Source organism: Bos grunniens, chromosome 8, assembly GCF_055505025.1.
Source record: "Bos grunniens cultivar Pamir isolate PY7600 chromosome 8, Bosgru_T2T1.0, whole genome shotgun sequence".
Lineage (NCBI taxonomy): Eukaryota > Metazoa > Chordata > Mammalia > Artiodactyla > Bovidae > Bos > Bos grunniens.
In genome coordinates this window covers 68,265,869-68,289,110 of record NC_141172.1, presented here as the reverse complement: position 1 = coordinate 68,289,110, position 23,242 = coordinate 68,265,869, and the positions used below count along the sequence as shown (strand labels likewise).

At 38.7% G+C, this 23,242-nt stretch overlaps 1 protein-coding gene across 4 annotated transcripts in view; it reads right to left on the bottom strand.

The window, feature by feature from the left end:
• PIWIL2 (piwi like RNA-mediated gene silencing 2) overlaps positions 1 to 23,242 on the bottom strand; it is an 81,735-nt gene that overhangs the window by 34,116 nt on the left and 24,377 nt on the right. For 2 of the 4 annotated variants that reach the window (XM_086416183.1, XM_086416184.1), the window contains exons 11-15: positions 6,844 to 7,032; positions 6,147 to 6,231; positions 5,335 to 5,424; positions 3,743 to 3,883; positions 40 to 153 (exon numbers count right to left, since the gene is read on the bottom strand). In XM_086416183.1, the coding sequence (XP_086272309.1) occupies positions 40 to 153; positions 3,743 to 3,883; positions 5,335 to 5,424; positions 6,147 to 6,231; positions 6,844 to 7,032 (619 nt within the window). Of the gene's footprint in view, positions 1 to 39; positions 154 to 334; positions 717 to 3,742; positions 3,884 to 5,334; positions 5,425 to 6,146; positions 6,232 to 6,843; positions 7,033 to 23,242 lie in introns of those variants that run through there. The other 2 variants (XM_086416186.1, XM_086416187.1) reach the window with 1 other exon arrangement.

The window sequence follows — 23,242 nt, the reverse complement described above, 5'->3', positions numbered from 1 at the left end:
AATACTGGCCCTCTCTTTACCACCTCACAAATCACTTACAGTCAAGATGGAAAGGTCTCTGGTTACTTCCTTAATCCAGTTTAGTTCCGGAGATGTGATAAATGATGTATTTCTTAAGTTAATTCTTTCCATTGGCAGAACACGTCCTTCAATCTAAACAGAAAATAAAGCACCTATGACACGAACCATCTGCAAACATTAGTTAGAAAAATGTTCAAAGGCTTGGTCTACTCTACTATATACACCTGTTCTGGTCTTAACTTCTGAAAATGGTAGAAAAATGCAACTGTTAGCAGTTAAGAATCCATGTCAATAAAATTCTGAACACACACAGTTTTGATAGGCACTGCCCTTTAATTCGGAGAAGGCGATGGCACCCCACTCCAGTACTCTTGCCTGGAAAATCCCATGATAGGCTGCAGTCCATGGGGTCGTGAAGAGTCGGACACAACTGAACGACTTCACTTTCACTTTTCTCTTTCATGCGTTGGAGAAGGAAATGGCAACCCACTCCAGTGTTCTTGCCTGGAGAATCCCAGGGATGGGGGAGGCTGGTGGGCTGCCGTCTATGGGGTAGCACAGAGTCGGACACAACTGAAGTGACTTAGCAGTAGCAGCAGCAGCAGCCCTTTAATTACTGAAGCTCCCAACATGGTCCCCAAGAAAGGGATCAGAAAACATTGTGTCTTTAGAACCAGAGAATGAAGGTAAAATGCCTATAAATTCAAGGTGAACAGGAAAATAATATTTAGAAAAATTTAAGTAGAAAATTAAAGAGAAAATGCTGTAATAAGACTAAACATAAACTATTATACTTTATACAAAAGAAAAACAGGAAAAAAATTCATATAATGAAAGACCAAATTAAAATGAAGAATAATAAATAAATCAGATCTAAATATCCAAAAGTAAGAAAATAACTAAATTGATATATCTATATGATGGATATTTTGTGACCATTACACTCACTTTCTAAGTGCACTTAACATAATCCTGTTTTTGCAAAAAATAAACAGCAATGTATACATTATAAAAACTGAATTGAAGAATGAGTCAAGAAGATCCCCAGAAAAAGAAATGGCAATCCACTCCAGTATTCTTGGCTGGGAAATACCATGGACAGAGGAGACTGGAGGGCTACAGTCATGAAAGAGTTGGATACAACTTAGTGACTGAACAACAAAGGAATCAGACTCATCTTTGCTTATGAAAGCAAAAAACTGCTGAAACTTTCTGGAGGGCAAAATACCAAAAAGTACTGGAAACATAAATATATATGTCCACTGACCTAGCAATTTCACTTCCATAAATCTATGAAAATAAACATCATGTACAAAGATATAATTATAAGGATGTTCACAGATTTTCATAGGAAAATGCTAAATTCAATTTGAATGTAAAAGAGTAAGAAATTATTAGTAAAATGAATTATCTGTTATCCATTAAAATATTCAGAAAAATATTAAATGACATGAAAAAACATTACAAATAAACTGAATAAAAAAAGAGGAAGCCTCAGTGTGTATGCCCAGCAGTGGGATTGCTGGATCATAAGGCAGTTCTATTTCCAGTTTTCATTGCAGCACTGTTTATAATAGCCAGGACATGGAAGCAACCTAAATGTCCATCAGCAGATGAATGGATAAGAAAGCTATGGTACATATACACAATGGAGTATTACTCAGCCATTAAAAAGAATACATGTGAATCAGTTCTAATGAGGTGGATGAAACTGGAGCCTATTATACAGAGTGAAGTAAGCCAGAAGGAAAAACACCAATACAGTATACTAACGCATATATATGGAATTTAGAAAGATGGTAACAATAACCCTATGTACGAGACAGCAAAAGAGACAGTGATGTATAAACAGTCTTATGGACTCTGTGGGAGAGGGAGAGGGTGGGAAGATTTGGGAGAATGGCATTGAAACATGTAAAATAGCATGTATGAAACAAGCTGCCAGTCCAGGTTCAATGCACGATACTGGATGCTTGGGGCTAGTGCACTGGGACGACCCAGAGGGATGGTATAGGGAGGGAGGAGGGAGGAGGGTTCAGGATGGGGAACACATGTATACCTGTGGCAGATTCATTTTGATATTTGGCAAAACTAATACAATTATGTAAAGTTTAAAAATAAAATAAAAAAAAAGAGGAAACCATTTAAATATATACCGCATGTGAGTATGTGCATGCACATATACCCAGACCAAAAAAACTAAAGGTTATATACCAAAATGTTAACAGTGGTTATAGGTATTCTGATATAGCATGACTACAGATGAACATTTTTCTTCTTTGGCTTAAGTTTTCTACATCTTCAAATAATATTTAATAACATGAACACATGTTCAAGATACAATAATACATGAAAAACAAGATGCAAAACCATATATAGTATAAGCACAATTTTATAAGAAAAGATTCACTCTCACAGGAAAAAAAGTTTATGGAAACAAAATATACTGAAAATAATACTATCTTTTTTTATGTGCCTAAAATAAATCACTAAGATATTATCTTTGGGCAATGAAACTACTGATGTTTTTATTCCCTTCTTTACATTTTCTACGATATCCACATTTTCCTTATAGACTTTCCACTACTTTTGTTTAAAAAAAAAAAGAAAAACAATTTTGGGACTTCCTTGATGGTCCAATGGTTAAGAATCTGCCTGGCAATGCAAGGGACACTGGTTTGATTCCTGGTCTGGGAAAATCCCACATGCCTGGGGGTATCTAAACCTGGGCACCACAACTACTGAGCCCATGTGCTGCAAGTGCTGAAGCCTGCATGCTCTAGAGCCCATGCTCTGCAACAAGAGAAGCCACTGCAAGGAGAAGCCTGTGCACCACAACAAAGAGTAGCCCCGCTTGCCGCAACTAGAGAAAGCCTGCGCGCAGCAACAAAGGTCCACCACAGCCAAAAAATAAGATAAATATTAAAAAAAAATTTTAACAAGGAGTCCGTTCAGAGGGAAAGAGAACAAAAGACAGAATCAATTATTAGTATTTTAGGTATAACCTAGAGAGAAAAGTAAAAAAGCAATAAAAGCTAGTATTTACTGAACACGTGCTAGGTGTCAAATATTATGCTAACGATTTTACCATGTAATTCTGTTAACTCAATATCATCTTTATTTAACAGATAAAGAAACTATGAGATGCTAAGCAATTTGTTTCAAGTAACCAACAAGGCAAGAGGCAGAACTGAGGTTCAAAGCCAAGGACTTCACCAACTCATGCTGCCTCTGCACTGTCTCACGCTGCATAAAATACAATGGAGTGGACTCAGGCAAACTGCAGGCAGAAAGGGCCACGTGAAAATTAAAATGTACAAGTCTGAGACTTTATGCCTATGAAAACAACAACAGTAATACATTCAAAGAAACACAAGTTAATCATTGGGAAAGAAAAACTTGCAGAGGGGGTAGAAAAAGACATAGAACGTTAAGAGTAATTTGGGCTGGAAAACTAAAAATGAGGTAAATTTTGAGGGTCAATATTCCTTTTGCTTGACTGGAAAGTAACAACTCAGATCCTGGGAAATACAGAAGAAAATCTGTAAGAGCTAATAGCAAATTAAGTCAAGGAAATTCAATTATGACTAGGACCAAATAAAAAGTATAATAATAAAGCAAAAACTGTAAAATAAAGACAAGATAGGAAGTTATCACCTAGTCTCAGAAAGCTCTTAATTCTTTGTAATGATATTTCCTACCATCATATCTTCCAGTTTACCTTATGTACATCTTTCTGCAGATAGAGTCCCCAACGTGTCAGTTCATTGTTAGCTGTCTCATTTTTCGAAATTCTCTGTAGCAAGCATTCCAAAGCACTATGGTGCTGTTTGGGGCTCAGGTTGATCTGCTGGGTCAAATCCTGAATAGAATCAAAATGGAGATACTAAGCTATTACTTCTCTAGTATGAGATTAAAGAAACCCCAATGCAGAGAACATTTCCATAGAAAAATCTTTTTCCCACTAAAATCTGTAGAAATTTTAAAGTGTCTCCAAGGACTTTATTATAATAGCTCATGAAAGTGAATGAAGTATAAGGTTAAAATTTTAGCCATAAAAGAATTTTTTTTAATTGAAGTATAGTTGATTTACAATGTTGTGTTCATTTCTGCTGTAGAGCAAAGTGATTCAGTTACACACACACATAGATACAAAGTATTTAAAATTGTCACTGTTTCTTTCTCATGACATCTAAATCTTATTCTCTTTCTCAAAGCCATGTAAGGAGACTTGACTATACCTATTAAACATCGGGGCAGAAAAATGCCCTATGCCAGGCACGCAGGCAAACGTAAAACACATCTGGTCTTATACTTCATGTCATATGATACTAGTCAGTTAATGTCACTATAAAACACTTGTTTGGTCCAGGGTGTAACCCATAATAGGTGTTTTCTAAATATTTATTGTTGAATGAACATCTAATGGGATGAAGATTCAGAATCATGCAAGTGAATTCTTTCTTTAGCTTCTGGAACTAATGAACTGTGCGGCTGTTGCTCCCTGCGTGGCAGTCATTAGGGCAGTGAGTCTATGGGGCTATATAGATAGCTCTGTGATCATAAAGTCATTAGGTAACTGGGAGTTGTAAGGAAGAGCTTTGACCTACATACTGAAAGCAGAAGTATCAGAAGGTAAACATGAAAGAACTCTCTTATAGGAATTCACTTTAGCTCTTTACGATGTTACTAAAAACAATTCATGGCATCTCAGACAAGCCCAGGGGTCCAAAACTGGGACAGACAAGGACTGAGACAGAGACAGAAGAGCAGCATGCAGGTGGAAAGACCCAAGCGGACAGTATGGAGGTGGAGCCCTCAGGGTCTGGACCCTCGCTACTGCACACACCTCTGCCTCCCAGCTACTGTGCCCTACATGAGACCTCCAGGACGCCCAAGCACCACAGCATGAACTTCTATCCTCTAATTTCTCTCTCCAACTTGCTGACTTTTTGCTACATTATTTCCTCCATCCCTTCAAATAAACTGAAGGCTTACAGAAATGTTAGAAAAATTCAGTGCTCTCAAAGAACATCATTTATGGTCACATGACCAGCCTACAGTCCCCCATCAGATTGGGGAGGGTGATGCTAGAACTATTTGTATCCTTTTACCTTATAATCTAGTGGTTCTACTATTGTAACAACATTCCAAAGAAAGCTCTGGTCAGCTCTTTCCCAGTGTGTGGGAAGAGACACATATCACGCTTATGGAGAGGAAAAATGAACCTGCCCAGGTGATGATGCAAATCTGGCCCAATGCAAGCCATATCTCTATCAAAATGGTCTTGGGTTCAAAGCAGGCCCTTCTCACCTTCATGGCTCTGAAGTCCTTCTTCATCTTCTCAGGGATTCCAGTCATGAAGGAAAGCTCAGGGAGCAGCAGGATTTCACTTTTTAGCAACTTGGAGGAGAGAACAGAGGGAAAGCAAGGCAGTCAGAGAGGATCCTGTTCCTCTGACTGGTATAAGACTTTAGCAGGCCCAAACTGGTCCCACAGGGGTATAACAGGCACTCTTAGGAACATAAGACCCCAGAGAAGAGGGCAGGAAACACGACCAGTGTTTTATCCTTTTCTCACTTGGGTCACAATTGGTCACAATTGGTTGCACTAGGTAAAGAGAAAAATATTAAAACTGTCAAAAGCAGAGGGAAAACTAGAAAAACTAGAACTGTTTTTTCACTTGGGCCTCCAAGTAAGTAGGTGGATATCACACAATATATCCTATCAAGCTGGTGCCTCTGTCTCATCTTAACCTATTTTGATCTTCAGTCTCCACTCTGAAGACAGAGGAGTTAGGTGTCAAGGTATTTTTCCCTGGTCCCTAACCCTGTTAAAATGTCTCCAGCTTCTCTAAATGGACCCAGTGTTTCAATCTTCTTTAGCAGTCAATTCTCCGTATTCCTAACCTAACTCATTCTTTGGATGTTTAGTTTCTCACTAAGGGGTCTTCAAGAGTACCTCTGGGTATAGGAGACAGACAAAGAATGCACAGCTTTCCCTAACCACACTGTAATCATAGCCTCATGGCTCCCAGAGCCATGAAGAAGGTGAAGAGCGGCTGATGGGTAGAGAATCTGGCTGGAAGCATCAGCCTGACATGCACCACCACCACCACCACTCACCATCCCTTGGTTATTCTGTCTCTCACTGGGCCTGTGGATCAGCAGTGGCTGGTCCTCTTCCTTTACTGCGATCCCATAGTTTTTGCTAGAGCAGAACAGAGGCAGGAAGAAACTGTCAGTAGCAGCATCACCATTCTTACTGCAACACAGTCTGAGCGTTAACCAGGACTGAGGTATACTATTTGTATTATACCCTTGTCAAAGATCCATCATAAATTCACCAGAGTACATTCATAACTAGAAAAAGCAGACTCAAGTTAATGCAATTAAATAGAGAGGAAACAGGATAACAGCCCAGGAAAGAAATTCTTTAAAAACTCAATCAGGCCAACAAACAAAAAAATAAAAATAAAAATCTTCATCAGGCCAAAGGGCTTAGGTAACTAGAAAGGCAAAATGACAGTCAAATGATTAATGACTTGAATTTAATCTCTCCAACCAGACTTCGAACCAAAACAGAAAAGGAAACATAATTTTAAAGCTCTGAGATTAATTTATGAAATAACTTGCAAAAAGTACTAAAGGAAATAAAACTGTAAGGGTAGCAAATTCAGGTCAAATCCCACAAACAAACTCGTCAATCTTGGGTGCATTACCAATCCAATTACTTTTGACGTGTCCTGCTACATGTCACTCTTACTGGAGAACGATAGACCACGCACCAACCTGCAAGCCCAAGCCCAGTTCCTTCCTCTACCTGTAGTAGTCCAAGAATGTAATCTCCGTCCCATCAGACATGATGAAGCTATCTTTTGGAGTCTTATTCCAATCCACATCATCAATACGATAGGTACGATTGTTATATCGGGTTATAACAATATTGCCAACCAGAAGCTTAGTGCACTCATCCTGGAAGTTTTCTTTGTTCTGCAAGTACATGGTGTGCCTTGGGAAAGAGACAAAAGACCTCTGGATCATATGGAGTATACACAGAGCAACATGAAAGGGACAGGGGATGCCTGTAAGTACTTGAGGGTTCCAAATGCCAACACCTAGTTCAAAAAGGCTCCAGCTGTCTCTTTTAGGAGACAGAACTCTCATATCTCTTTTTAAAAATGCCCCCCAAAAAGAGTGAAAAGATAAAAATAAAAACAACTAAAAATTGACAAAATCCACTACAGTCCTTAAAATAAGGTACTCTAATCATCAGAATAATCTGTATCATCATTATTAGGAGGCAGTCTACACAGGAACAACAGAACATTCTTAAAACTATATTTGCCCTCACTAGCTGAAGGAAGAAATTACAACTATTGGAGGACCACACTCATGAGGCAAAAAGGTGAAAAAAGGTCCTCGAAGATGAAGATGATCAGTGGAGGCTGAAGACAGACAGGGACCAGATACTAATTTCCTTGTGGGTCAGAGCATGGACTCTTCTGTGGGCCAGTATCACCCAGAGTATACTCCTTAGGAACACTGGTCCCTTGAGAAGTCTTGAGGGGGTGAAAAAGGTTCTACGATCAAAAAAATTGAGTCCATTCTTCATATTATAACCCCTTCTCAGAGTTTCACAACATACATTACCACATCAGACTGCTACAGAAAGAGAAACATGTTGAGTTTCATTCACCTACAATTTACGAATAAACCCAGACTCCTCCCTCCCTTTTCCCTTTTAGTCCCTTGAACAACTATCACCATTCTAGGTGATTAGTATCCTGCTGGACTTGCTGCAGTTCAGTGATGAAAAACCATGAGAAACTTGAAATAGTTCACATTGACTACAGACGCTGGAGCCAAAACCTCGGTTCAAATCTTGGCTCTGCCACTTACCAGCATATGAGATTTTGAGCAAGTAACTTAACCTTGTGTTTCAGTTTCCTTGTGTCAAAGTGGATCAGAACAAACTGCCTAACTCACTGTTGCTGATAGAACTCCATGACTTTATTCATGTAAAGCACTGAGAACATAACACTGTGTTTTGAAATAAGATTAGAGATTTTATCACAGATCATTTCATGAATCTTTGCTTCCTATTTACATAGCTTTATTCAACAATACAACTATTTTAAAAAAATATTTTTAAGTCAAACTCTTCAACTGTGTTAATGGTTACATAACAGTATTTCACTAAGTGGACGGTACATTAATTCACTGGTCTTTCACTTTTTTAGTAGTAGTTCTATTGTTTCACTCTTACAAATAACTGACTGAACATCTTTTACAAAGATTCTTCTACACTTAAACTGTATCCTTGAGACAGATTTCCTATAAATGAATACCAGACCACCTGACCTGCCTCTTGAGAAATCTGTATGCAGGTCAGGAAGCAACAGTTAGAACTGGACATGGAACAACAGACTGGTTCCAAATAGGAAAAGGAGTACATTAAGGATGTATTTTGTCACCCTACTTATTTAACTTCTATGCAGAGTACATCATGAGAAACGCTGGGCTGGAAGAAGCACAAGCGGGAATCAAGATTGCCAGGAGAAATATCAATAACCTCAGATATGCAGATGACACCACCTTTATGGCAGAAAGTGAAGAAGAACTAAAGAGCCTCTTGAGGAAAATGAAAGAGGAGAGTGAAAAAGTTGACTTAAAGCTCAACATTCAGAAAACGAAGATCATGGCATCCGGTCCCATCACTTCATGGGAAATAGATGGGGAAACAGTGGAAACAGTGTCAGACTTTGTTTTTTTGGGCTCCAAAATCACTGCAGATGGTGACTGCAGCTATGAAATTAAAAGACACTTACTCCTTGGAAGGAAAGTTATGACCAACTTAGTGGCACCCCACGCCTGGGGAATCCCATGGACAGGGGAGCCTGGTGGCCTGCAGTCCATGGGGTCGCTAGGAGTCGGGCGTGACTGGGTGACTTCACTTTCACTTTCATGCATTGGAGGCAACCCACTCCAGTGTTCTTGCCTGGAGAATCCCAGGGACGGGGGAGCCTGGTGGGCTGCCGTCTATGGGGTTGCACAGAGGCGGACACTATTGAAGCGACTTAGCAGCAGCAGCAGCAGCAGACAGCATATTAAAAAGCAGAGACGTTACTTTGCCAACAAAGGTCTGTCTAGTCAAAGCTATGGTTTTTCCAGTGGTCATGTATGGATGTGAGAGTTGAACTATAAAGAAAGCTGAGCACCAAAGAATTGATGCTTTTGAACTGTGGTGTTGGAGAAGACTCTTCAGAGTCCCTTGGATTGCAAGGAGACCCAACCAGTCCATCCTAAAGGAAATCAGTCCTGAGTGTTCATTGGAAGGACTGATGTTGAAGCTGAAACTCCAATACTTTGGCCACCTGATGCGAATAACTGACTCATTTGAAAGGACCCTGATGCTGGGAAAGATTGAAGGCAGGAAGAAAAGGGGAGGACAGAGGATGAGATGGTTGGATTGCATCACCAACTCAATGGACGAGTTTGAGTAAACTCCAAGAGTTGGTGGTGGACAGAAAGGCCTGGTATGCTGCAGTCCATGGTGTCGCAATGAGTCAGACACGACTGAGCAACTGAACTGAACTGAAAAACCAGTGAATTATTCACTTAAAAAGGGCTAATTTTATGGCACATTAATTATACCTCAATAATAAAAACTGAAATTAAAAAAAGACTTCTCATTATGGCAGTATGAAGACGTCAGCAATTCTTTTCTATTAATATGCTGCTGCTGCTTAGTCACTTCAGTCGTGTCCGACTCTGTGTGACCCTATGGACTGTAGCCTGCCAGGCTCCTCTGTCCATGGATATTCTCCATGCAAGAATACTAGAGCGGGTTGCCATGCCCTTCTCCAAGGGATTTTCCCAACCCAGGGATCAAACCTGGGTATCCTGCATTGCAGGCAGATTCTTTATTATCTGAGCCACCAGGAAAGCCCTTCTATTAATAAAAATACATTCAGACAACTAACGGAAAATACGATGACAAATCAACAAACAAGGAATAGTCTCAATACAGAAATAGAAACTGTAAAATAAATAGCACAAAAAAGGAGAAAGAAGAAAGGGAGGGAGAGAGAAGGGGAAGAGAGAGGAGAGGGAGGGGAGAGGGGAGAAGAAACTGTAGAGTTGGAAACAATAATGAAAATGAAACACTGATTAAGATGAACTCACCAGCAGATTTGAGATGGCAGTATAAATAGCCTACAACATAGAGTAATAGAAACTGCTCAATGCAAAGAAGATAGAGAAAGATATTAAATATAAATGACACAAAATCCTGTGAGACAATGTCAAGATCCCAACCTAGAAATGAGAGTACCAGAAGGAGGACAAGAGAGTAAAAACAAATATTAAAAAAAACAGCACTCTAAAATTTCCCAAATTTGATGAAAATGGTAACTTATAAATCCATAACATCAATGAATCTCAAGTGTGATAAACACAGTAGTACCACACTTTAGTTCAGTTCAGTTCAGTTGCTCAGTTGTGTCCGACTCTTTGCCATCCCATGAATTGCAGCATGCCAGGCCTCCCTGTCCATCACCAACTCCAGGAGTTCACCCAGACTCACGTCCATCGAGTCAGTGATGCCATCCAGCCATCTCATCCTCTGTCATCCCCTTCTCCTCCTGCCCCCAATCCCTCCCAGCATCAGAGTCATTTCCAATGAGTCAACTCTTTGCATGAGGTGGCCAAAGTATTGGAGTTTCAGCTTCAGCATCATTCCTTCCAAAGAAATCCTAGGGCTGATCCCCTTCAGAATGGACTGGTTGGATCTCCTTGCAGTCCAAGGGACTCTCAAGAGTCTTCTCCAACATCACAGTTCAAAAGCATCAATTCTTTGGCACTCAGCTTTCTTCACAGTCCAACTCTCACATCCATGCATGGCCATTGGAAAAACCACAGCCTTGACTAGATGGACCTTTGTTGGCAAAGTAATGTCTCTGCTTTTCAATATGCTATCTAGGTTGGTCATAACCTTTCTTCCAAGGAGTAAGCATCATTTAATTTCATGGCTGCAGTCACCATCTGCAGTGATATTGGAGCCCCAAAAAATAAAGTCTGACACTGTTTCCACTGTTTCCCCATCTATTTCCCATGAAGTGATGGGACCGGATGCCATGATCTTCGTTTTCTGAATGTTGAGCTTTAAGTCAACTTTTTCACTCTCCTCTTTCATTTTCCTCAAGAGGCTTTTTAGTTCCTCTTCGCTTTCTGCCATAAAGATGGTGTCATTTGCATATCTGAAGTTATTGATATTTCTCCTGGCAATCTTGATTCCCGCTTGTGGTTCTTCCAGCCCAGCGTTTCTCATGATGTACTCTGCATAGAAGTTAAATAAGCAGGGTGACAATATACAGCCTTGACATACTCCTTTTCCTATTTGGAACCAGTCTGTTGTTCCATGTCCAGTTCTAACTGTTGCTCCTGACCTGCATATAGGTTTCTCAAGAGGCAGGTCAGGTGGTCTGGTATTCCCATCTCTTTCAGAATTTTCCACAGTTTATTGTGATCCACACAGTCAAAGGCTTTGGCATAGTCAATAAAGCAGAAATAGATGTTTTTCTGGAACTCTTTTGCTTTTTCCATGATCCAGCGAATGTTGGCAATTTGATCTCTGGTTCCTCTGCCTTTTCTAAAACCAGCTTGAACATCTGGAAGTTCATGGTTCACATTCTGCTGAAGCCTACAGTTCTTCTGTGTATTCTTGCCACTTCTTCTTAATATCTTCTGCTTCTGTTAGGTCCATACCATTTCTGTCCTTTCTCGAGCCCATCTTTGCATGAAATGTTCCCTTGGTATCTTTAACTTTCTTGAAGAGATCTCTAGTCTTTCCCATTCTGTTGTTTTCCTCTATTTCTTTGGATTGATCAATGAGGAAGGCTTTCTTATCTCTTCTTGCTACCTACACATGGACAAACCCAAAGCCAAAGAGAATATCTTGACAATGGTAAGAGAAAAGTGATGCATCATATACAGAAGAACAACAATATAGTTAAAAACCTACTTTCCATCTCAAACTATGGAGACCAGAAGGTAGTGTAATGACATGTTCAAAGGGCAGAAAAAAAAAACAACACAACTCTCTAGCAAGAAAACTGTATCCTGGGAAACCATTTTTCTTTTTCTTTTTAGCCATGCCTCACAGCTTTTGGGATTTTAGTTCCCCAACCAGGGATCAAACCTGGGCCCTTGGCATGACAGCATGGAGTTTTAAACACTGGAATGGCAGGGAATTTCCAACACTGCTTTTCAAAAGTGAAAATGAAGAAGCAAGTCACAAAGGACCATACACTGCATGATTCCATATATATATGAAATGTCCAGAAGAGGTAAATCTATAGTCACAGAAAGTAGGTTAGTGGTTGCCTAGAACTGTACAAAAAAGATCTTCATGAGCAAGATAATCATGATGGTGTGATCACTCACCTAGAGCCAGACATCCTGGAATGTGAAGTCAAGTGGGCCTTAGAAAGCATCACTACGAACAAAGCTTGTGGAGGTGATGGAATTCCAGTTGAGCTATTTCAAATCCTGAAAGATGATGCTGTGAAAGTGCTGCACTCAATATACCAGCAAATTTGGAAAACTCAGCAGTGGCCACAGGACTGGAAAAGGTCAGTTTTCATTCCAATCCCAAAGAAAGGCAATGCCAAAGAATGCTCAAACTACCGCACAATTGAACTCATCTCACACGCTAGTAAAGTAATGCTCAAAATTCTCCAAACCAGGCTTCAGCAATATGTGAACTGTGAACTTCCAGATGTTCAAGCTGGTTTTAGAAAAGGCAGAGGAACCAGAGATCAAATTGCCAACATTCGCTGGATCATGGAAAAAGCAAAAGAGTTCCAGAAAAACATCTATTTCTGCTTTATTGACTATGCCAAAGCCTTTGATTGTGTGGATCACAATAAACTGTGGAAAATTCTGAAAGAGATGGGAATACCAGACCACCTGACCTGCCTCTTGAGAAACCTACATGCAGGTCAGGAAGCAACCGTTACAACTGGACATGGAACAACAGACTGGTTCCAAATAGGAAAAGGAGTATGTCAAGGCTGTATATTGTCACCCTGCTTATTTAACTTCTATGCAGAGTACATCATGAGAAACCCTGGGCTGGAGGAAGCACAAGATGGAATCAAGATTGCCAGGAGAAATATCAATAACCTCAGATATGCAAATGACACCACCCTTATGGCAGAAAGCGAAGAGGAACTAAAAAGCCTCTTGAGGAAAATGAAAGAGGAGAGTGAAAAAGTTGACTTAAAGCCTAACATTCAGAAAACGAAGATCATGGCATCCCGTCCCATCACTTCATGGGAAATAGATGGGGAAACAGTATCAGACTTTATTTTTTGGGGCTCCAATATCACTGCAGATGGTGATTGCAGCCATGAAATTAAAAGACAGTCCTTGGAAGGAAAGTTATGACCAACCTAGATAGCATATTGAAAAGCAGAGACATTACTTTGCCAACAAAGGTCCATCTAGTCAAGGTTATGGTTTTTCCAGTGGCCATGCATGGATGTGAGAGTTGGACTGTGAAGAAAGCTGAGCGCCAAAGAATTGATGCTTTTGAACTGTGGTATTGGAGAAGACTCTTGAGAGTCCCTTGGACTGCAAGGAGATCCAACCAGTCCGTTCTGAAAGAGACCAGTCCTGGGTGTTCATTGGAAGGACTGATGCTAAAGCTGAAACTCCAATACTTTGGCCACCTCATGCAAAGAGCTGACTCATTGGAAAAGACTCTGATGCTGGGAGGGATCGGCCGCAGGAGGAGAAGGGGACGACAGAGGATGAGATGACTGGATAGCATCACCGATTCGATGGACCTGAGTCTGGGTGAACTCAAGGAGTTGGTGATGGACAGGGAGGCCTGGTGTGCTGCAATTCATGGGGTGGCAAAGACTCGGACACGACTGAGCGACTTAACTGAACTGAACTGAGGGTGGGTAATAGATAAGGAGTAAAGGATTTCTTTTGATTGGAATGGAAATGTTCTAAAACTGATTGTAGTGATGGTGCATAATGAATATACTAAAAGCCATTAATGTTATCTTTTAAATGAGAGAACTTTATGGTATACAGTTAAATCTCAATGAAGCTGTTTTAAGAAAATGAAAGATAAAATCATTCCCAGGTAAATAAAAACTAAGAGATCATGTTCCTGGAAGACTCTGCTCTACAGGAAATACTAACAGATAAATCTTTTATCCCTCAGCATAAGAAAACAATACCAGATGGCAACTTGGAGTCACAGGAAGGAAGAATGTTGGCAACGATATATATGTCGGTAAATATAAAGTGACTATATGAATATACTTTTTCTTCATGTCTTAAAAAAATTGTAAGACTGTTTAAAGCAACAACTAAAACATTGTACTGTTGCGTTTATAACATATATCCAGTTTGTGTCTCTGGGTATGTATTCATAAAGAGGAGAGAAATATGGAACTATGCTGGAGCAAAATTTCTATATTTTACTGGAATTAAGTATGCATTAATGTAAAATAGATTGTGATATGTGAAAGATACTGAAATACTTAGAACAAACACACATAGACACACACACAATTTACAGAGGAACTTAAATGGTACACTAAAAAATATTTAACACAGAAGAAGGCAATAAAGAAAAAAATGGAGGGGAAAAAAAAGACATGAGACAGACAGAAAACAAATAGCAAATGGCAGATATATAGCCAACAGTATAAATCCTAAGACTTAATAAATGTATTAAACAGGCCAATCCAAAAGCAGATTGTCAGACCGAGGAAAAAAAACAAAATCTAGATATACGCTGTCTACAAGATATACATTAAAAAAAAAAAAAAAAAGATATACATTTTATTAATAACTCAAAGACATAAACAGGTTGGAAATAGAAGAACAGAAAATACATACCAAACAGTAACCATAAAAAAGCTAGATTGGCTACACTAACATCAGACAAAATAGACTTTAAGGCGATATTATTACTAGAGACGAAAAGGCACATTTCACAATGATAAAAGAGTTAATTCATCAATAAGATATAGTGATTATAAATATGTACATTTATCATAAGTATAGATGCATGTGTAGCCAAAGGCAAATACCTGAAGAAAAAATTGACAAAGTGCAAAGAATTAAACAACTTGAAAAGATTTCAATATTCCTATCGTTGATACCACAAATAGAAAATTAGGAAAGATACAGAAGACTTGAACAACATTAGTAAACCAACTGAACTAACTGAGTACATAAAACAGTCCACCCAAAACAGCAGAATGCATATCCTTTTCAACTACAAAAGGAACTCCCGGGACAGATTCTATACTAGGCCATAAAACAAGTCTCAATAAAATTAAAACACCTGAAGTAATACAAAGTATGTTCTCCAAATACATCAGAATAAGACTAGAAAACAAAACAGAATAGGAAGTACCCAAATATCTGGAAATTAAACTGCAACCTCTAAATAATTCAAAGAAGGCAGTACAAAAGAAATTAGGAAGTACCTCAAACTGAAAGAAAGCAAAAAACCAATATCAAAAAATCATGAGTTATAGCTAATGCAGTGGTCAGAGGGAAGTTTACATCTTTAAATTATATGAGAAAGGTAGTAATAATCTTACATGTTTATGATAGAGGTGTCAGGTTAAATCAAGAAAGGACAGTGTTTTATGACTTATATGCAACAAAATGAATTTAGACCACTACCTCATATTGTCCACAAAAGTTAACTCGAACTGGATCACAGACCTAAACATAACAGTGGAACAACAGTGCCTCCAAAAATAGCACAGAAAACCTTCATGACTTTGAGTTAGGGAATGATTTATTAGATTTGAAAACAAAAATACAATCCATGAAAGAAAAAAACTAATAATAGACAGTCAAATTAAAAATGTTTGATCCTTACAAGGATCCATTGATAAAAATGAAAAGATAAGCCACAGACTAAGAGAAAAAGTTTGCAGATCATGTATCTTGATATAGGGCTTATATTTCTCACTCATCAGAACTGTTACACACTCCATAAAAAAAAATTTAAAAATTGGTGAAAACTCTGAATACACATTTCATCAAAATAGATAAATGAATGGCAAATAAGCACAGAAAAAGATGCTCAACATCATCTAGAGAAATGCAGATTAAAACCCACAACGATATTCTGTAATAACCTTAAATGGGAAAAGAAACTGAAAAGGAATAGATACATATATAACTGAATCACTCTGCTGTTTGCCTGAAATTGACACAACATTGTTAATCAACTATATTCCAATATAAAATAAAAAATTTTAAAAACCCTTCAGTTCAGTTCAGTTGCTCAGTCGTGTCCGACTGTTTGCGACCCCATGAACTGCAGCACACCAGGCCTCCCTGTCCATCATCAACTCCCGGAGTTTACTCTAACTCATGTCCATCGAGTCGGTGATGCCATCCAGCCTTCTCATCCTGTCGTCCCCTTCTCCTCCTGTCCCCAATCCCTCCCAGCATCAGGGTCTTTTCCAATGAGTCAACTCTTCGCATGAGGTGGCCAAAGTATTGGAGCTTCAGCTTTAGCATCAGTCCTTCCAATGAACACCCAGGACTTGTCTCCTTTAGGATGGACTGGTTGGATCTCCTTGCAGTCCAAGGGACTTCTCCAACACCACAGTTCAAAAGCATCAATTCTTTGGTGCTAAGCCTTCTTCACAGTCCAACTCTCACATCTATACATGACCACTGGAAAAACCATAGCCTTGACTAGATGCACCTTTGTTGGCAAAGTAGTATCTCTGCTTTTTACTATAAAAACACTTAGAAAGCATTAAAATTAAGCACAGGATCTTAAATGTTCTCACCATAAAAAGAAATACCACAACAAAGTATTACTATGTACTGATTAGAATTTCTAATATTAAAAAACTGACTATATCAAGTGTTGGCAAGAACGTGGAACAAACAGAAATCTCATACATTTGCTGGTGGGAACATAAAATGGTACAGATACTTTGGAAAACAGTTTCTTAGAAAGCTAAATGTACACCTATCATTTGACCCACCATTTTACTTCCCAAGTATTACCTAACTAAGAGAAATCAAAGTATGTGTCCATGGAAAGACTTGTACCCTAATATTTACAGCAACTTTATGTGTAACAGCCAACAAGTGGAAACAACAGGTGAGTAGACTTTAAAAACCATGGTATATTCATACAAAAGACTACTACTCAGCAATGAAAAATAACAAACTTTTGATACATACATCTACAACTAAGAATATACTGGGATTTCCCTGGCAGTCCAATGGTTAAGACTCCATACTCTCATGGCTGAGTGCCTGGGTTTAATTCCTGGTTGGGGAACCAAGATCCCACAAGCCATGTGGCACAGCCAAAAATAAAAAAGTTATATACTATACAATTCTATTTTTATAAAATTCTATAAAAAGCAAACTAATCTCTAGTGACACAGAGAAGATCAGTGTTCACTGCCCATGGAGCAGAGGAAGAATATGTTTCAAAGATAGAAAAATATGTCAAAATTCATCAAAGTGTAGACTTTTTTTTAAAACTTTTTATTTTTTATCTGGGTATAGCTGATTAAGGGCTTCCCAAGTGGTGCTAGTGGTAAAAAACCCAGTTGCCAATGCAAGAGGCGTAAGAGACGCGGGTTCCATCCCTGGGTCAGGAAGATCCCCTGAATAAGAGAATGGCAATCCACTCCAGTATTCTTGTCTGGCGAATCCCATTGGCAGAGCAGCCTAGTGGGCTATGGTCCATAGGGTTGCAAAGAGTCAGACACAACTGAAACAACTTAGCACACACACACACAGCTGACTAACAAACAATACTGTGATAGTTTCTCGGGAACAGCAAAGGAGACAGTCATACATATACAAGAATTCATTCCCCTCAAACCTGCCTCCCAACCAAGCTGCCACATAACATTGAGCAGAGCTCTATAAAGTGTAGACTTTAAATGTGTGCAGTTTACTGAGAATCAGTTGTGTCTTTAACAGATCTGAAAAAAGAGAATAAAAGATCCAGAACTAGACTGAACTACAGATTAGGATTGCATATACAGTAATTACTGGTGGCATTTCCAATTAGTGAGAAAAAAAAATCATTAAAAAATGGACAGGACTTCCCCCATGGTACAGTGGACAGGAATTGGCCTGGCAATGCAGGGTTTGATCCCTGGTCTGGGAGGACTTCATATGCCTCGGGCAACTAAAGCCCATGCCCTCGAGTGCCTGCACGCTGCAATTACGGAGCCCATGTGCTGCAACTACAGAAGCCTGTGTGCCTAGAGTCCATGTTCTGCAACAAGAGAAGCTACCACAATGAGCAGCCCGTGAGTCACAACGAAGAGTAGCCCCTGCTCACTGCATCTAGAGAAAGCCTGTGCACAGCAATAAAGACCCAGCACAGTCAAAAGAGAAAAATGGACAGAAATAAATGAAAATATAACTTAATGAAATACAAATGCAGGTCTAAGAGGGAAGTTCATAGTGATACAGGTCTTTCTCAAGAAACAAGAAAAATCTCAAACAACCTAACCTACAATCTAAAAGGACTAGAAAAAGAAGAGCAAACAAAGCCCAAAGTCAGTAGAAGGAAGAAAATAATAAAGATCAGACAGGAAATAGAGATTAAAAAAACACAACAGAAAAAAATCAATAAAACCAAGAGCTGTTTGTTTCTGAAAAGATAAACAAAATCAACAAACTCTTAGCCAGGCTCACCAAGAAGAGAGGACCCAAATAAACACAATACAAAATGAAGAATGAGAAGTAACAACACCACCACATACATACGCAAAATCGTCAGAGAATATTATTAACAGTTATATGCCAACAAATGGGACCATCCGTAAGAAACGGACAAGTTTCTGGTTAAAATGGCATACTACTCAAAGCAAACTACAGGTTTATGCAATTCCTATCAAAATACTCAACATTTTTCACAGAAACAGAATAATCCTAAACCTTATATGAAACCATAAAAGACCCCAAATCACCCAAGCAATCTTGAGAAAAAAAGATTAAGATGGGGTATCACCCTCCCAGACTTGAGACTAAACACAAATCTATAGTAGTCAAACAGTGTGATACTGGCACAAAAAAAGACTATAGATCAATAAACACAGATCAGAGAGCCCAGAAATAAACCTATGCTGCTAGAGTCAGTTAATCTATGACAAAGAAAGCAAGAACATACAATGGAGAAATGACAGTCTCTTCAACAATGATGTTGGGGAAAGCTGAACAGTTACACAGAAAACAATGAAATTAGAACATTCTCTCACACTATAGACAAATTTTAATAAACTCAAAATCGTTTACAGATCTAAATGTAAGACATGACACCATAAAACGCCTAGAAGGGAACACAGGTGAAACTTTCTTTGACATAAACTGTAGCAGTATTTTCTTAGATCACTCTCCCAAGGCAAAAAAATAAATAAATAAAAGCAAAAAAAAAAAAAACAGGACCTAGTCAAATTTAAAAGCTTTTGCACAGCAAAGGAAACCATCAACAATACAGATAGATAACCTACAGAATGGGAAAAAATATATCCAAACAATGCTACTGACAAGAGATTAATTTCTAAAATACACAAACAGCTCACAGAACTCAATATGAATAAAATAAACAACTCATTCAAAAAATAGGAGGAAGGTCTAAATAGACATTTCCTCAAAGAAGACATACAGATGTTTAACAGACACATGAAAAGATGTTCAAAATCGCTAATTATTAGAGAAATGCAAATCAAAGTTACAATAAGGTATCACCTTACTCCAGTCAGAATGGCCAGCATCAAAAAGTCTACAAACGTAAAGAAAAAGACACCCTCCTTTACACTGCTAAAGGGAATGTAAAGTGGTTCTCCACTATGCAAAACAGTATGGAGGCTCCTAAAAATACTAAAAACAAAGCTACTATATGATCTGGCAATTCCACTCCTGGGTATGTATCCAGAAAAAAACAAACACTGTAATTCAAAAAGATACATGTACCCCACTGTTCATAGCAGCGCTATTGACAACAGTTAGGACTTGGAATCAACCCAAATTCTCATCAACAGATGATTAGTTTAAGAAGACGCAGTGTATATATACACAATGAAAAAATATTCAACCATTAAAAAATAATGAAATATTGATATCTGCAGCAACATGGATGTACCTACAGAATATTATACTTACTGAAGTAAATCAGACAAAGACAAATACTATGTAATATCAATTATATGTGGAATCTAAAAAAAATATACAAAGGAATCCATATACCAAACAGAAACAGACTCACAGACACAGAAAACAAACTTTCGGTTACCAAAGGGGAGAGAGGGGGAGAGGAACAAATTAGGAGTATGAGGTTAACAGATACAAACAACTATACAGATAAAAGGTAAGTAACAAGGATTTAAGGACAGGGAGGCCTGGCATGCTGCGATTCATGGGGTCGCAAAGAGTCAGACACGACTGAGCAACTGATCTGATCTGATCTGATAGGGAATTATATCTAATATCTTGTGATAACTTATAATGGGATATATTAATAAACTGCAAAAAAAGAATCACTACGTTGTATACCTGAAACTAAATACTGTAAATCAACTATACTTCAATTTTTAAAAAAGAAAAGAAAAATATGGATAGAATAATTTCCTAACCATTTAAATAAATTCTTTATGAATTTAAAATTATGTTAAAGATTAAACAATACAACTGGATGAAAACATAGACAGTCTTATACTCTTGGGAATTAAAAATATCTCCACAAACCTCAGAAACAATGGATTGTTCTGAATTGCAGTCATGGTAACAAGTAGTCATCTGCTGTGCTTAGTCCCCCAGTTGCGTCTGAGTCTTTGCGACCCCATGGACTGTAGCCCTCCAGGCTCCTCTGTCCATGGGATTCTCCACGCAAGAATACTGGAGTGGGCTGCCATGTCCTCCTCAACAAGTAATCATAAGAACCAATTTTAAACCTGCTTAATTATTTATATCAACTCACTTCAGAAAACACACTTTTGCAAGCCAACCCAACCACTGTCAACCCCGTTTCTGGAAATGAGGGAGTGAAGTGAACTGAAGTTGCCCAGTCGTCTCCAACTCTTTGTTACCCCCTGGACAGCAGCCTAGTAGGCTCCTTCATCCATGGGATTTCCAGACAAGAATACTGGAGTGGGTTGCCATTTCCTTCTCCAGGAGATCTTCCCAACCCAGAGATTGTAGGCAGACACTTTACTGTCTGAGCCACCAGGGAAATGAAGGAATGACAGTCCAATAAGCATCCCATAAGAATTTAATTATTTAAATGGTTAGGAAATTATTCTATCCATATTTTTCTTTTTTTAAAATTGAGTTGGTTCAATCAATCAACAAAACTCTCATCTGAACAACAGTGCTTTTATAGACAATGTTGACCTACTTGGTCAGTTGCAAGTCTGCAGTCCTGAACTACATGCTTCTCAAATACAGTACTCTATATGAGATCAACAGTCTCTTACTGGTGTAAGTAGAAAATCAGCTTTCTCTATGAGGTCTCATCATCCTTTGACAATTCTGGACGTCTCACCAAGATAACTGTGAAAACTCTTCCCAGGCAGCATTCCAGGCAGTCTCAAACCAACAGATGCACTCACTGGGCCCCCAATCTGGGCCCCCCATGCTTAACTCCACTTATCCTTCAGGTCTGCTGCCAAGACAGTAAATCCCAAAACCAGCTGAGGTCTGACTAGTTTCATTAGACTCCAATTGCTTTAATAACATTGGCCTTTCAGTTTACAAATGCATTATCTGGTATATAATTAGATTGAGGTCTTTGTACAAGGTCTTTAGGCTTTCTGTTTTGAAGATATACTATTTGAAAATATTTTTGATATTAAGTTGACTATTCTTCACTTGCTTATTTTGCTTTTGCTATTACGTGTCAATATGCATAAAGTCTTCATTTGTTTTTGTTTTCTCCTGGACTTCCCTGTCTCTGTTCAATGTGTGAGGGAGTGTTCTACAATGAATGGACAGAGACTTAAGCCAGATAAATCTTGAAACCAAGCCGATCTACACCTGAACATTATAGGTCCACTAGACCAGTGACCAATTTGTAAAAAAGCAATTTCTCAAAAGTCATGAAGGCATTCCTCGTCTTGTCAATTTGTAAGAGAAGGTCACTTTGTTTGTTTAGTTCAAATTCCAGGGTCAACGATAGTTGGGTCACTGATCTCATGGCCCCTTCCTATCTGTGGTTGGAACCTGAGATACGGTTCACAAACACACATCCTTCAATGACCTTAGCGCTTCTTTTTCTTGTTTGTCATGGGTTTGTTAATGTCAAAGTCTCAATGTCTCCCTGCTTTTGATATAAAAGACACACTGCTATCCTAATCTTGCCGTTTCCTTGGTAAACGGGGGAAAATTTTTTTTCAGTTAAAGTTAAAATGCCCAAAGTGCACATGTGACATTCTCCAGTATAGATCATAAGCTAACTCATAAAACAAACCTCAATAAATATAAACGGATAAAAATACATAAGGCCTCTAACCACAATAGAATGAAATTAGAAATAACTGACAGAAAGAAATTTGGGAAATACACAAAACGTGGAAATTAAACAACATATTATCCTAGATAATCAATGGGTCAAACAAGACATTACAAGGGAAATCAGAAAATACTTTGAGTTCGATGAAAATGAAAACACAACATAATCAAACTTATGGGATACAGCTAAAGCAATATTTAGAAGGGAATTTATGGCTATAAATGCCTGTATTAAAAAGAAGAAATATCTCAAATAATTCTACCTTGAGACAATGGAAAAAGAAGAGCAAGTTAAACCTGAAACAAGCAGAAAATTAGATGACAAGGGACAGAGAGCCCATGAGTAGCTTCAGGATTGGGGCTGATCCCAGGAAAGTTCAAGGCATATCTAGAGGGTTGGAACTTTCAGCCCCACCCCTCCATTTCTGGGAAGGGGAGAGGGGCTGCAGATTGAACTTGACCACCAAAGACAAATAATCTAATCAATAATGCCTACGTAATGGAACCTCCATAAAAACCTATAGGTTTGAGGGAGGTTCTAGATTGGTAGGGGCTTCCCTGGTGGTTCAGTTGGTAAAGAATCTGCCTGCAATGCACAAGACTGCCTGCAGGGGACCTAGGTTTGAGGAACTCATGGACATGATGGGAGGGTGGGTGTGCCTGGAGAGTGTGCC